The 15,235-nt window shown below is 35.4% G+C and overlaps 4 protein-coding genes across 6 annotated transcripts; 1 reads left to right on the forward strand and 3 right to left on the reverse strand.

Moving 5' to 3' along the window:
- Positions 1-13: 13 nt before the first annotated feature.
- Positions 14-8,177, reverse strand: pic (DNA damage-binding protein pic). Its single transcript, XM_076412173.1, has 17 exons — positions 7,958-8,177; positions 7,653-7,801; positions 7,335-7,597; positions 6,990-7,278; positions 6,780-6,933; positions 6,388-6,723; positions 6,169-6,326; positions 5,937-6,115; positions 5,670-5,833; positions 5,293-5,608; positions 5,113-5,236; positions 3,311-3,476; positions 3,086-3,253; positions 1,870-2,211; positions 730-1,005; positions 436-662; positions 14-246 (listed from the first exon to the last, which is right to left on the reverse strand). Exons 1-17 carry the CDS (start codon positions 8,016-8,018, stop codon positions 193-195), a joined length of 3,426 nt encoding a protein of 1,141 aa, XP_076268288.1. The 5' UTR covers positions 8,019-8,177; the 3' UTR covers positions 14-192.
- A 1,084-nt stretch (positions 8,178-9,261) lies between these two features.
- On the forward strand, positions 9,262-12,529 carry DMAP1 (DNA methyltransferase 1 associated protein 1). Of its 3 annotated transcripts, XM_076412177.1 has the most exons (9): positions 9,262-9,332; positions 10,665-10,876; positions 10,935-11,101; positions 11,155-11,373; positions 11,426-11,521; positions 11,582-11,779; positions 11,863-12,004; positions 12,062-12,216; positions 12,280-12,529. In XM_076412177.1, the coding sequence occupies exons 2-9, from the start codon at positions 10,669-10,671 to the stop codon at positions 12,385-12,387; spliced, it is 1,293 nt and encodes a 430-aa protein (XP_076268292.1). In that variant the 5' UTR covers positions 9,262-9,332; positions 10,665-10,668; the 3' UTR covers positions 12,388-12,529. The 3 variants fall into 3 exon arrangements, with proteins under 3 accessions (XP_076268292.1, XP_076268291.1, XP_076268290.1); XM_076412176.1 differs by lacking the exon at positions 9,262-9,332 and having other exon boundaries at positions 10,536-10,876; positions 11,851-12,004; positions 12,062-12,224; XM_076412175.1 differs by lacking the exon at positions 9,262-9,332 and having other exon boundaries at positions 10,539-10,876; positions 11,851-12,004.
- On the reverse strand, positions 12,446-13,630 carry LOC143201250 (DET1- and DDB1-associated protein 1). Its single transcript, XM_076412181.1, has 4 exons — positions 13,457-13,630; positions 13,263-13,401; positions 13,146-13,207; positions 12,446-13,089 (listed from the first exon to the last, which is right to left on the reverse strand). Exons 1-4 carry the CDS (start codon positions 13,457-13,459, stop codon positions 13,000-13,002), a joined length of 294 nt encoding a protein of 97 aa, XP_076268296.1. The 5' UTR covers positions 13,460-13,630; the 3' UTR covers positions 12,446-12,999.
- A 229-nt stretch (positions 13,631-13,859) lies between these two features.
- On the reverse strand, positions 13,860-15,213 carry LOC143201248 (supervillin). The gene is made up of 2 exons (XM_076412178.1): positions 14,198-15,213; positions 13,860-14,140 (listed from the first exon to the last, which is right to left on the reverse strand). The coding sequence occupies exons 1-2, from the start codon at positions 15,102-15,104 to the stop codon at positions 13,914-13,916; spliced, it is 1,134 nt and encodes a 377-aa protein (XP_076268293.1). The 5' UTR covers positions 15,105-15,213; the 3' UTR covers positions 13,860-13,913.
- Positions 15,214-15,235: the final 22 nt, after the last annotated feature.

Consider the following 15,235-nt stretch of genomic DNA (forward strand, 5'->3'; position numbering starts at 1 on the left):
GTTCTATACAGACTTTAAGAAATACAAGTACCACTTTAATACTGGTAATATTTACAAGAAACTAATTTTATGTATAATACACGAAATATAATTTACATCCAAAAATTGTGAAAACAAATTGAAAACAATTAACCTATGACATTTCAAAATAAAACATGTAAATCACTTAGCGGTGTTGTGGATCGAAAAAAACTAATGTATTCTAGTTAAATCTTCTACTGTTTTGATCAAGTGCTCCACGGTAACCTAAAACAAACAAAAAATAAACATTGCAATAAACCGGCGAAAAACCAATTTATATATGTAAATAAAACAAATGAATATTTTTTTTATAAACAAATTAATAATATTGATAGCAGCTCATATGCCACTGATAACTTGAGGTTGAGCAGTTTTGATTAGATAATTATGACATAATTGTAGTATAGTACATACCCCTAAGTTGTCTGCGACCTCCTTCATTTTTTCGGGCGATAAATCCAGAAAACTCTCAATCAGATCGCCATCGATGAAACCCTCGCTAGTTTCAGTCTTGATGTCGGTGTGGAACGCCCTCCAAAACGAGTGCTCTATTCTACCCACGGACTTGATTGTGAAGGCCAGTTTGTTCTGCAGCTCCTTGAGAGACTCGTAGAATTCCTGCGATATTTGAGTGACCAGACCTAGGACCGGAAGTACGGGTATTAACGGAACCAGCAAACTCAAAGGTCGGTTGAGCGTTTCAATTACCGATTGCGCCCCCTACTGTTCCGAACAGTACGCAGCCTCTGGTAGGCGTCGACGTCTCCCCAACGTTTTGCATCACCAACGATCCGTGCCTGAACACGTTGATCATATCACCGACGTGAAAATTCCCCACCTGATCCATCTGCGACCTCTCCTCGTCCGTGGTCGCGGCGCTGTCTTTTTGACACACGAACACGTTGTAGTTGTTCTCGGCGCCCAGGAAAATGTCGTCGTCCAGGAACTCGACCGCCGTCATCCAATTGGGATTAAAATCTCGTGCTGAAAACGAGCGACACTTCTAGATAGAAACTTCGGCGCGTGTTTCAGGTATGTGAAAAAGTAATCCAGCGTTTTCTTTTGCATTCCGTATATTTTGTTTCGAGTAAGCACCTTAATCAACATTAAAAGAATATTTGGCACTATATATTATAGACAGATTCGGTCTGGTTTGGTTAAAATGAGACGGAAACATCCGCACCGGATTTAAAACTAATTTTACATTTTTGCAAACTGCCTTTGACAGTATACTCGACGTCATCTACGATGTGCTTTGACTGTTTTATTGAAAGGACTATAAAATTTGATTCGTTTTGGTACTAGTCGACACTGTTGTCAAAGGTCTACAAAATTCTCTAAAACGCCAGTGATAAGAGGTTACGAACCGGCAAATGTAAATCAAAATTAGTTAATACGGCAACTAAGGACGTTCGCGAAGAAAAATATCGATAGCAAGCCCTATTTTTCCATGCCAAATTAACGTGAAGGTAACAAATCTCCGAGGGGGAAGAGTAAAACTTAGCAAGAAAAATGAGAGCCTACTATGCTCGTATATTTAGGCTTACTATAATAGTTATCGTCCGACAACTTAAATTCCTGAATTCTAATTGAAGATGAATGCGATTTGTATCGAAAAAGCATCGTAATTTCAATAAAGACTTCATATTCTCAATATAAATATCATAACCTCGAAACAATCAAAGTGAGTATTTTAATTCTTAAGGAAATCATGAGTGTGGGAACCAAGATGTGAAATATTACATATTATTTTGGTATCAATAATAATGTCTAAATGGTAATTTGAGACCAATTATGCAAAAATGCGGATTACTTAATCACACACGTGTTATGAACGAGGCTCTGTACCTATCTCTTCGAAACTCCCCTCCATCGTCTTGTACTGCAGTAGGGTCATGCTGCGCATGAGATCCCCGACCAAAATGAAGTCGCCTTTGGTTTTCAGGTACAGCGACACGATATTATTAAAATGCGAACACTCCAATCTCAACTCCCTCTCGGTGGTCCACTCGAACAGTCTCACAGTGCTGTTGATGCTGGCCAGCAATTTGCCATTGAAGTCGGCTAACGAGTAACACGCCCCCTTGATCTCCTTCTCCGACACCTGAGTTAGCTTATTGTCGTTCCACTGGAAGATGATGATCCTTCCCTGTTTCGGTTCCGATTCCTCGGGATTCACTGTCGCGGTACCTAGAGTTTCCGTTCCATTTGATCGGCGTACATTTAGAGAGCGATCGTTATTCTGCGCACTCTGTTCGCTCGGGCATAATCAGAATTACCCTTCGGGCATGATCGTGTATTCCTCGTCGATTCATCCTTTATCGACATTTACGACGCTTTATCGGAGAGGGATAGATATAGAGTATATTTTTAATAATAAAATTTAATAAATAATAAAAATTGATCCGCTAAAGAGAAAAATAGGCAAGCAGAGATATTTCCTGACTAAAAATAATTTAATTACTTGTTAAATGATTAATCTCATATATTAATGTGTTCTTCAATAAAATTGTCATATTGTTTAAGGAAGAATTAACCAACCAAGTAGTTAATTTATAAATGTCCTTCTTTCCTTCTTCAAACATTATTAATATCCAATCACTAACATAACACCTACTAGTAAACACCCAACATACAATAATGAGCATAGAAAAAAATAATGAAATAGCGGCAAACTTTTATTATTAGAAATATACTCTCAGCGATCTAGTACTCTCAGATACAGCGTAGTAAATAACAACCATAGGGTTGTCAAAAAATTTCGATATTTCTGGCCGATATATCAGATATCGATATACTTTTGGCATAGTAAGATATTTTTTAAACATTATAAAAAGCCTTTTAATTAGTTGCAATAAACCTTTAAAACAATATTTAGAGAATATCGATTTTTTTATTGAGACAATATATTAATATCTTTATGATTTCTTAATCATATCGATATATTTTTTGTAAATTATGGATATTTTTCCTAGTCGTTGAATAACTGAATCGGCGAGGAATACACGATTATACCCGAAGAGTGATACCGATTATACTCGAACGAGGCCACCGTAATACTTACCGACAACGAAATACGCATTGGGGTCGTTTCCTAGGTTGCACGATATTAAAGACATGCCGTATTCCTGCTGCATGAACTGATGCGCGGCCAGTACCTCGAACGTGTTTTGATCGATGATGAGCAGATTGTGGACCTCCACCTCCTGTCCGTACTCGGGTGCCACTCCCCCTGTATATAAGTGTTTTTATTTAAAAATTTTATTTTCAATATAACCGCCTCATTTACCTGCACTGGTCGTGACAGAACTACTGCCGCTACACTTACTCATAGCAAGGGTGGCCACACTACTGGATACCGTCACGGCTTGTGTCATGGTAGAAGCACTTTGTCTGGCCGGGTTTAGACCCGTAGAGTCTTGAATGTCTATTCGACACGTCAACACACCAAACATCTGCAATAAAACACGTCAAATAAATGTTTTTTGGTATATTTTCTAGTCTCATTTTTGATCTATCTGGACGGGACATATTGCTTAACCAACCATGGTCCTCGGCATTAAGCCTACCGACTGGCGAGTGACCAACTTAGAGATCATCCCGGAAGACTACAGTCTTATACTGTCCGACACCTGGGATGATTTTCCTCGTCGGATGTTGCACTCTGGCCTAATGCATAGTCACAAACGTAAATTTACGACCATGCCCCAGCACGATTCGAACCCGCGACTATAGTAATAGTCGCCTTGATCCTTGCGCCAATCAAGCCGGAAATTAATAAAATTCTGTTAGTTACAATGATCTAACACCTATCTTTTGTAAATTCTTCAGTATTTTCAATGTAATAAAATAAATATTTAATTAGGGCGGGTACACTAGTCCCCAACATGAATCGGCTGTACACCATTTCAAACAATAATATAACCTTTTCAATTTTATGCCATATTTGGGTGGTAATGTATGGACGTCATGATTTAAACCGCAATCTTATCATGACTACATATAACGAACTACATAACGAGACTTATTTAAAAACATCATACGTTCATGTTGTTCTGTGTATGAAGTATTGTGTAAAATGCACGTATAGGGTGAGTCACCTGATTTTTTAAAACCCTCCATTAATACCAACTGCCCTACATTACCTTCCTACTAACCAGCTATTGATTTATTAATAGGAACGTAAATTTATTTAAGTAATATAAAAAACTCACTGCCGACTGAAACACCTATAAGAAGGTGATACGCAAAGTTAAAAGAATATCCACCTGCTTAGAAGGTTTCAAACAGGCTGTTCTTCTGATTAGGATTCGGCCCAGGTTTTCGTAAAATGCTTATGAAACAAAAGTGAAAGAGAACGAAACCGTATTAAGAACTAGTATTAAGCAGTCTCTGAAAGTACTCATATTACCACCTTTTATTATATATCAATATAGACGAATTTCATCTAAAATTGTTACACGAATCAATGAAGTCGGGTTAATCTGAAAAGGGGTGGATGACATCAAAGATTGTCCTTGTGAGATTCCGTTAGAGTAGGTAATTTTAGTATCCTCGCCGATATATCAGTCCACAAACCAGTTCTCTCCCAGTGGACTGATATCGAGACATGAGATTTCTACATTCAGGACAGTCTCGCTAAAAAAACGTGTTTAGCAGACAATAAAGGAACAAGCCGTAGTTACAAAGCATTATATGTAAGTATACTATGTATACATTCCACAACGTATACGTACCGATTTAAACGTGGTAATTTCGATGTCAATAGCTAAGACACCTCGTTGGTCAAAAAAGTCCAAAGACAATGATTTGCAAGATTTATTGGACGAAAACCTAATTCAAAATTTCCCTTAAATGACTTGTTACTGATGCGTCTACCCTAATATGCGTCCTATTATATTTACATATCATTGAAAAATCATAGTAACTATGTAATTAATCATCGCATCATAGTTGACTGTTTATTATCTTTTCCCTATCCTTGAGTAATGCCCAACTCGTACAAAAAAAGCTAACAGTCGTGGAAAATAAAGCAACTGGGATCTGATAAGACAATAAGAATCTAATGGAACAAAAACTTGGATTACAAACCTGGCTGCTTTCTTGATACGCTATTTTTCTGGGAGATTCCTGTAGAGGTATGGTCCTTATATGCAGTTTTTGTATTTCGTCAATGGTACCGATGGTTACCGAAGTGGCTGTGGCTAATGCCAAGCTGAAAAAGTATTCGTTCGTTAATATCCGCGGGGGAAACTGCCACGCAATCCATACCTGTCCGGATAGGCCTCGGCGTTTAGGGAGCACATCTGATTCACCTCCTTCAAGTTAACGTTGGAGAACACCAGCTTGTGATTGGACGAGTAGATGACGGTGGGTCGGTCCGAACACGCGAACACGTTCGTGGAGTTCAGAGACCGGAACGTCCGCAAAATGGTCGGCTGTGTGCCTAGCGTGACCTTTTTCTTGTCCCTCAACAGTCCCGCCTCCTTCTGCAGAGAGAAGTAGTACATGGAACCGTCGCCCAAAGCGCATAACAGGTAATCGTGTCCCTCGAAGGTCGCCATCAAGATCGATCTCGGCATTATATCTAATTAGATCGGGGCGGGGTTAAAACAAGAGATATTCTATTGTGCCGAAGTAAGATTCACCTCCTCCGAGTAGTTCCTTGTGAGATTCTGTTAGAGTAGGTAATTTTAGTATCCTCGCCGATATATCAGTCCACAAACCTACGGCCACTATATCCGAAGATGTGGCGTTCTCTCCCAGCGGACTGATATCGAGACATGACACTTCTACGTCCAGAACAGTCTCGCTAAAAAAACGTGTTTAGCAAACAACAGAGGAACAAGACGGAGTTACAAAGCATTATATATAAGTATACTACGTATACATTCCACATAATACACATAATTTACCCCTTGAGGATGAGTTCGTTCGGATGTATTTCCAAGTAATACAATTGGTTACCCGTGGACACCACGACCTGCGTGGGGTTACAGGCCACCACGATTATATTTTTCTCGGTGGGCGGATTCCACTCGGACACCAGGGTCTTGTCCAGGACGGAAACCAAGCGAGCAGAGACGGGCGTGATCTGAAATAAACTCGGTTTCGTTTTAGTGGAAATTGGCGAGGAAGCCAGCGAACCTGTATGAGTTGATCGTGGGCCACGTTACCGCAGTAAAAGGTCTGGTGGTCGGATGTGAAGCCGGGAATGTCGGTCTCCTCGACTTCCTCGCCGTTTAAACTCAGGATGCGGGTCTGACCGACGAATGCCAGCACTAATGTGTCGTCTACTTTCGCGCCTAGGATTTTAACGATTTTTTTTGTAATTTGCAGCGTTCCAGTACGTGTTTCGTTTATTACCATGCAAGGCTTGCAAGGCCCACATCCCTTTGATCCCTGGCAGATCGATCGATGCGTGCTCCTGGATCCCTATACCATTCCTGATGATTCTCAAAGAGCCCTCTTTGAAGGCGCCCGAACAAGTGACTAATTGACCCTGATTTTGGCGCTCTAAATCCACCACGCACATGTCCAAGATCGGTGATAAATTGGTGAAGGTTTCCATTGCGGTCACGTAGGATCCATTCTCGTCGGCCTTTGTGTTTAACTTCACCAACTGAGAATCTCCTAGTCTGGACCCGATAAACAACACTCCATTATCTAGGTAAGTTATGCACTCAGGTATAGCAATTTCTCCTAAAATTTCTTTAAAATTACACTATTCTGTTATAGATTCAGCAGAAAGAACTTACCTAACATTTCGACTTTGAGATCTTTAACAACTTCTTGCCCATCGCCTCTGTTTTCAATTTCCAAAAACAACATAAACAAATGTCCCGCCATATCACCCAATAAGTAACGGTACCCATTAGGATCCACTCGAGCAAAACAAGTTATAGTGCTTTGCTAACAACACAAGAACATATAGTAACACGATTCTCATATAAAATATACTACATTACTTTTATAACAGGTGGTGCCACAACAACCGAAGTAATACCATCATGATACAGGATACTTTCTTGTCCTATAATAATAGCACCACCCAGGGGTGATGGCACTGGTATGATAATAGATGCTTCGGTTTCCACATTATCCTGCCTCCAAGGCGTTTTAACAAACTCCTTTTCCCTTAGTGATATCTCATGCGTCTTTACATGTCTTCCATTAACATCCTGATGTATCAGTATTAGAGTGGGGTTTGGGCAACCATGCAGAAACTCCACATCATGAACTTGTAATTCATCCATTCTAAATTAGTTACAATAATTTAGATAAATCCTACTTGAAAATTAAGTTGTAAATACCTATAGTTTGTTGCCTTCAATTCATAGTTATCCTTCTCCAGTTGGATAATTTTAAACAAACCATCATATAATCTTAAACCTATCACTCTTGCCTTTGGATCTATAACAGCCAAAATGCCTGTTTCAGAAGGTTTTCCAATTCGATCTGCAACATTACCATGAGCTTTGGTGATTATATCTAAATTATCACCATCGCTCACACATTCTAATATCATGGCATTATACCGGTAAGTAACAATAAAGAGTAAATCCTTCTTCTCATGCTGAAAAAATTCAAAAATAGATCATCAGGTATTATGAACATCAAACATTTTCTACCTGTGGTCTAAACAGCTTCATTACAGCAACTTTTCCATATAGACCTATTTCTTTTATAGGCCTCAAGCCTTCTGGTGTTACCAAATATGTATCAAGTCTATTATTTTTAGCGACTATAAGGTTTAAATCTGTAGGAGAAGTAAAATTCCCTAAAATAACAATAGTTTAATAAATTACTTCATCTCAGAAGTTAATCATATTTATTGATGCAGGTAAATATTTATATTTTATGTTTTTATATGAATATTGATTAACATCATAAAAGGCAACAAAAAATAATATATCTTTGTAGATGCAGCATGTACCTGTAACGCATGCAGTCACTGCAGTTGGTTTATGAGCAGTAACAACGTAATGAAATGCCATTTCCTTGAATAAATCCTAAACGGCGTTTTCGGGTAGTTTTCCAGGCATAAATAGTAAGCCCGATTCGATAATATTTGATAGGTACTAAACATATACCGAATTAAAACCCTCAAATATAGATTAGACTGGTTATGGTTATGGAACTCTGTGCTTAATAATAGCGTTGCGAAGTATCGATGGAGAGCAGTCGATAGTCAAAATCGATTGAAAATAGTTGAATTGTACGAATCCCATTCCCTTATTAATTCTGGTGGATGGTAGATCTGTGCTGTAGAAACTGTTCATTTTAAGTGTCATAAGTAATACAGAATCGTACCTTCTCATACACATTTTAGGAAAGTACTAGTATTCTTATACTCCTATAATATGTTATGTAATAATTATAATATATAATGTCATTTTGTGTCTTCTAAAATTATTTTAAATATTTTAGTGTTCCTTGGATTTTAAAATTCTGCCGTATTAATGTAAAATAAAACATAAAACCATATTTTTAATGTTTAATTCCATATAAACATAAATTCGGCATATTATTTTCAGTGAACGCTAGGTCGCCAAAGCTAGAACGCTAAAAACTAGTCAGTACAAAACTAAACTAATAAAAACAACTAACAGAACTAAACTAAACTAGAAATTCTGTCTAATGAAACAAAATTAACAAATAAAACATTCGAATAAATAGTCGATACAAAAAATTTAAATTCAATTCAACATCTCTATAGTCGGTATATTCGATAGTTCCCCATGCAAATTTATGTACATTATAATTTAGAATTGTTTTACAAACAAAACAAAACCATGTTACATAAATCGGCGCATTACTTTCAAAACCACGGCTACATTGGCAAAGAACGATAAAGTAAACTAGTCGATAGGAAAAACTAATCAATTACTAAACAATCTTAGCATGTTTTCAATCGATAATTCTCAACGATATTTCAAAACAATTATGTTTGCTAAGATCGAATTTTTGTGTTGTCTCATATAAACTCCTCTTCTATACAGTGGAAATAGAAGATTTTCTATGAAAGAAGATCTGCATAGTATCAAGTCAACATTTTATTGTTATATCCACAGAGTACAAGTACAGATTTCTGTATTCTATGATGATTCTATGGTTATATCATAAAACACACAGGAATTCTCAATATTTTGTGGATATATCGTAGAAAAAAAATATGGATATTTTAATAATTAATAATTATGCTCATGGTAATGCTGCGGATCGAATGGGAAAACCTGAAACATATATTTTGGCTGTTATAGATCCAAAGGCAAGAGTGATAGGTTTGAATTGAAGACAACAAACTATAGGTATTTGCAATTTAATTTTCAAATAGGATTTATATAAACCATGGTAACTAACTTAGAACAGATTAATTGCAAGTTGAAGCTTATGCATGGTTGCCCAAACCCCCTTTGATACTAATATATCAGGGCATTAATAGAAAATATGTAAACATACATAACGTATCACTAAGGGTAAAGGGGTTTGTCAAAATGCCATGGAGGCAGGATAATGTGGAAACAGAAGCATCTATTTATAATACCAGTACCATCGACCCTGGGTGGTGCTACTATTATAAGACAAGAAAGTATCCTGTATCATGATGGTATTACTTCAGTTGTTGTGGCACCACTTGTTATTTAACTCTTAGATTTTACCATAATAAGAGCGTAGCAGTAATTTTGATATGTATCATACATTTTAATCTTTTTGTTCTTTACAATATTCTTTTGGTAGGTTTTCTCCATACTAACGTATACCATAGAAATGTTTTAATTATCCATTAGACAATTTTCACAATAACATTGTAAACATAATTATAACTTGCCTCCATACGTTTTTGTGTTGAACAAGTATGTAAAATATTAACAGACTCAGGCTTTCAGCTGTGCTGCTCTGCTTTCATTATGAGGAAAAAAAGAAAGAAATTTAATACATCATTACTTATTTAAATTGCACTAAAAAAATATGAAAAGGGGAAAAAGTACTATAGACAATTTTGATTATATATATTTAGCAGTAGATATTGTGTTCTCAATAAGATTTTTAGATATTAAGATATTTTATTATTATATTAAGAAATTTTAGATTATAACATTTTTAGATCAGAATTTTTTTATTTACATTTAATTATTTTTATATTCATATTTCATTATATTCAGCATTTTGATATATCATAATCTTTTTAATTGTATAGAATTTTATTTTAATACATTATTTTGGGAAATTATATGAGTTTTATTTAATTTTTAATTGGTTAATAGGGTGTGACGTCAGAAGTTGGTCACGTGATAAATATGAAATTCTCATGCAATGAAATGCCTTAGTAAAATATTCTTTTTACAGGTGCCTGTAATGCTAATTTAAACTAACCAATGAAATACAGCGAAATGCTGTTCTTAGCGCCTTCCTGCTGAGACCACGCAAAACAATTGTGAAATTATAAGTATTAACACTCTATACATTACTCTATCATAACCACATAAACACACAGAGTACTATTACTATATATATTTATAAACACCTCTAATTTTGTGACAGTAACCTTACTAATACTAAAATTTGTTTATATAGCTGGACGGAAGAAAAAGACATAAATAATATACGGTATAAAGGTTGTTAGTATAATAATTTTCTAGCACTATGGCGGACGTTCGTGATATTATGGAGCTGGAAAGACCAGCGACTCCAGAAATTACTCGGGAATCTATATTGGGAACTGACAAACCAAAAAAGAAAATTGCACCTACAACAAAGGTTTCAAAGAGGCCAGAAGGGATGCATCGCGAGGTTTTTGCCTTGCTCTACAATGATAATAAAGATGTTCCTCCATTATTTCCTTCAGATACTGGTATAAATTAATCAATTAAGTACTTACTGTTTATGGAACGTCAATACCTATATTTTAGTTGGTAATGGCTATAAACAAACAAAAATTAAATTGGGCATGAGAAAACCAAGAAAATGGAAATGGATGCCTTTTACTAACCCTGCAAGAACAGATAATGCAACTTTTTATCACTGGAGGAGACCCAGTGACGAACCTAAGGAATATCCATTTGCCAAATTTAATAAGGTCTATTGTGTTTTTAATATAAAATATCAAAATGTAACAATGTCTTCTGTTAGAAAGTAGATGTGCCTACATATACAGATGTCGAATATCAACAGCATCTAACTTGTGATTCTTGGACTAAAGAAGAAACTGATCATTTAATTGACTTGGCCCAAAGGTTTGATCTGAGATTTATTATTATGGCTGATAGATATGATACAGAAAAGTTCTCCAAACGTTCAGTAGAAGAACTCAAAGATAGATATTATAAGATTTATGGTATTTTGGCAAAGGTATTTAATATATGTATTTTTAAAACTATTTATGCAAACTGATGAACTGTAGTTAAATGGAGAAAAGAAGATTTATACCTATGATGCAGATCATGAGAAGAGACGAAAGGAACAGCTAAAAAAGTTGTATGAAAGGAAACCAGAGCAGGTTCGTAAATGATCTACATGTCCAAAAGTTGACATATACGTAAATTACATGTGGCTTTAGATTGAAGAGGAACAATTTCTGATAACAGAGCTGAAGAAAATTGAGGCCAGAAAGAAGGAGAGGGAGAGGAAAACTCAGGATTTACAGAAACTGATCAGTCAAGCAGATATCCAGAATGATACCCCGCGGAAAACGGATAAAAAAATCCCCAAGAAGAAGCTAGCCAATCCATCAAGACCATCTAGAGTAGACACCAACGTAAGTTTTATCAGTATAATACCAAACGCTCTCGGGGAATGTGTGTTAATAATATTGCTGGTCCTTGACAGTATATCTTACAGGCTGTGGAAACTGCAGGTATAAAGTTCCCCGATTATAAGAACAGTGGCGTATCTCTCAGATCTCAAAGAATGAAATTACCAGCCAATGTGGGTCAAAAAAAATCGAAAGGCATCGAACAGTCTTTGCAGGAGATGGGTTTGGGTATGAACACTGTGAGTTATATTTCGAATTCATTCTTATTAACTAAATTCTTTCCAGAGTTAAATCCAACGCCCACTGAAGATGTTTGTCAGCATTTTAATGAATTGAGAAGTGACATGGTTCTGTTAATGGAGATTAAGTCGGCCCTGGGTACCTGCGAGTACGAACTGCAGTCACTTAGGCATCAGTACGAAGCTTTAGCTCCTGGAAAGGTACATAAGTAATTCAGGTTTGATTTGTGGGGTGCTTTGTATATTTTTAGTACAAATTTTTAGACGTTGGTGATTCCTCCCCAGCTCACCAGTTCCGAGCACGAAGGCAAAGTCGCGGCCGGCGAGATAATTGACGTGGTGGGATCTCCTGGTACGCCGCTGAACACCTAGCTAATGTTGTTGACACTGCGTATATAATTTGCCGATAATGATGCATATTAAAAAACTATTCTTAGATGTAGGTTTTATTATATATGTTCAATGATTTAGTAACTGTACAAATGATTCAAATAAAAAGTATCTTTTAAACATACACTCTAAGTCTCAGTTCTTGATATTTACTACTTTCTTGTAAATACCTATTCCAACTACTCTTTCTCACATTACCAAAAGAAAATCATTAGAATGGAAGTCAAAGGCTTTAAAGAATATATAAAAATGTTGACTACATAATACACAGCATTAAAAAATAATAAAAATACTCCTAGATATGTAAGGTATTAAATCTTAATTACCCTTAGTAATATCAAAAACAACCTATTAGAATATGAGAAAAGCAACATGTGATATTCCATGTACAAAAATGGCAGAAACCAATATGTCCATCATAGTTAATTCACTGAAAAAATATTTAATTTACATGAGTTTTAATTTTCTTTAAATAACAACTTTATGACATATTGCATAACTGCCTGGAAAAAGTAAAACAAAAAAACATTTGGTATATACAAGTTACAAGTAATGTAACAACAGAATTAATATATATATCTAAATACTCAACTTTCAATCTAAAATACGGTTGCCATCAAGCCTTGGTCTTTTCCGACTTGGTTCTGGATCTATTGGTGTTATTTCTCTTTTCTTGGTAGCATTCTAAAAGACAATATGGTTCACTCATTGTTTATAGGTACATATTAATTTCAAGTTACCTTTTTGTCCCAATGTTGTTGCATGTACTTTAACAATATACCGGTTTTCTCCGTCACGATAACTAAAATAAAAATATAAAATAAATATATGAACAGATCAATAGGATATCACATCACTTTGTTCTGCTGGATAATCTTTTGTGGGTATATAGACGGACGGTCTTTTCGAGGATGATCGGTTACCGTTATCCACGTGGAATTTTGAAAAGTTGTTTTCGTTAAATGATGGTAATCCTGCTAGAAATTTAGCCACGGACTACAAATTCAACGGTCAAATAGGTGATACATTTTCGCTTAAGTTAATTATATACCATTTTGTACGATTCTGATTGGGAGATGCGTTCTAACACAAACGACTGCCACAGTGCGTACGCACTAATAGTGAAATTATGCCAGACAAATGCAACTCTTTAAATAGAATTGAAAGAGAACAACACAAAAATCAATAAAAATATCACTGATCACAAGTGCACTAACATGAAGCTGTCACTCGATGACATATGCAACAAAAATAAAATACCCCTGCAATATACCGAGCACAAAATCCAAACAGTAATTTTAAACATCTGTATTTGCTAATCTTACATATTATATATTTTAAGCTCTATTGTTAAGATATTTTACAGTAAGGTTATGTATTGATTTGGAATAATGCCAGATATCAAAGAAAGAAGATCAAAGTTGGACTTAATTTTTTGAAGTGAATCAACTGTATTATTTAGATAAATCTATATTTACTGATATGTAGTATACAAATTTGATTGCATTTTAATGACGGTCTCTCCATTGTGGAAATAATTGTTTGAACTCTTGGGGTTCCTTGTAGGCTTCAACAATTGATACCTTTATATCTATATTACATTTTTGTGTTTTTTCTTTGTGATAGTTATTCAAGAAATCCCTGGACATCTTCTGCATAGTCTGGGAGTCGTCATTTAACTGAGATATATTTTCCCACAGCCATATATCATAATAATTATCCAATAAAAAAAATGCTGAAAAAAAATGTCAAAAAAACCAGATAAAATAATTAAATTATTATATAAAAATACCTGATTTTAATGCTGTATAAAGATGACTCTGTAAGAAGGGATATGGGGACACTTTATTTGGAAGCTTTAAAGGATATTCTACTTCAGTGGATGTAAAATCACCACACACATTATTGAGATAATACAATTTTGGAGTCCAATGCCTGTGGATTTCCATATTTACTGCACTATTTATATCATATAGAAAAGGTCCAAGAGCATCTTTGAATGCCTTTGGTTCTTGGCCTTCCCCACATTCACTTATGGAAAAATTAATCCAGTCCTTTTGCCAGGTTTTTAAGAGATTGTGTGGAGCACATGCTTTTATATAATCTTTATATTCTTCAATAGCACTGTACCCATGCCAATATATAAAAACAGACATCCTGGGGTTCACCAATAAGAAACTTGTTCTGCTTCTCAAACTTGGAGTCTCACAGGGGACTTCATATAAATGAATATCATCTGGATGCTCACCCCTGATGATAAATAAATGGGGTTTAACCCCATTAAAATCTGATTCTTTTCCATTTAACATTATACATTTCCTTTGAAAGCCATGAAAAAATAGTGGTATCTCACTCCACTGCGTTAATCTGTCTACAGGAAAGTCTTTGTCTACATCTGGTGGCAATGGACAAGAAGCTTTAACTGCATTTTGACCAGACCAATAATATATTAACATTTTTTTAACAACATGATTATCCAGTTGCAAATCAAACCGCCACTGAACAATATAACATTCTTCATCAAAAATAATACCTACATGTTCACTTTGCACTTTTATAAGTTTCCCACTGTCTATTTTCCAACAATTGAAGCTGTTTGTCTTTTTAATTTTATATTCATCTTCATTTAAATGGGTTGAACTAGGCCTGGCTATCTTGATAAATTCCACAATTAAATTGGTACCGTTGGTTTCAATCATAATAGTATTTTTATATATCGAATATCGTTATCATTGTAACCTTCAACTAAAGTTTTATTATATAATTTCATAGTTAATTAACATGTGCTAATATGGAAACGCCACTAAAAACAGTGCTTTTAATCACTGAT

The sequence above is a fragment of the Rhynchophorus ferrugineus genome, unplaced genomic scaffold (assembly GCF_030347505.1).
Source record: "Rhynchophorus ferrugineus isolate W39M unplaced genomic scaffold, kcgeb_rfMv2 rfM8, whole genome shotgun sequence".
Classification (NCBI taxonomy): domain Eukaryota; kingdom Metazoa; phylum Arthropoda; class Insecta; order Coleoptera; family Curculionidae; genus Rhynchophorus; species Rhynchophorus ferrugineus.

Coding starts and splice junctions, on each gene's coding strand:
- pic (XM_076412173.1), bottom strand. CDS start 8,018: ATGGCATTTCATTACGTTGTTACTGCTCATAAACCAACTGCAGTGACT. Junction 7,598..7,652: donor TGAAGCTGTTTAGACCACAG/GTAGAAAATGTT, acceptor GAATTTTTTCAG/CATGAGAAGAAGGATTTACT. Junction 247..435: donor AGGTCGCAGACAACTTAGGG/GTATGTACTATA, acceptor TGTTTGTTTTAG/GTTACCGTGGAGCACTTGAT.
- DMAP1 (XM_076412175.1), top strand. CDS start 10,669: ATGGCGGACGTTCGTGATATTATGGAGCTGGAAAGACCAGCGACTCCA. Junction 10,877..10,934: donor ATTATTTCCTTCAGATACTG/GTATAAATTAAT, acceptor CCTATATTTTAG/TTGGTAATGGCTATAAACAA. Junction 12,217..12,279: donor AAGCTTTAGCTCCTGGAAAG/GTACATAAGTAA, acceptor ACAAATTTTTAG/ACGTTGGTGATTCCTCCCCA.
- LOC143201250 (XM_076412181.1), bottom strand. Junction 13,208..13,262: donor AGATTATCCAGCAGAACAAA/GTGATGTGATAT, acceptor TTTTTATTTTAG/TTATCGTGACGGAGAAAACC. Junction 13,090..13,145: donor AACAACATTGGGACAAAAAG/GTAACTTGAAAT, acceptor ATTGTCTTTTAG/AATGCTACCAAGAAAAGAGA.
- LOC143201248 (XM_076412178.1), bottom strand. CDS start 15,104: ATGATTGAAACCAACGGTACCAATTTAATTGTGGAATTTATCAAGATA. Junction 14,141..14,197: donor TTATACAGCATTAAAATCAG/GTATTTTTATAT, acceptor ATTTTTTTTCAG/CATTTTTTTTATTGGATAAT.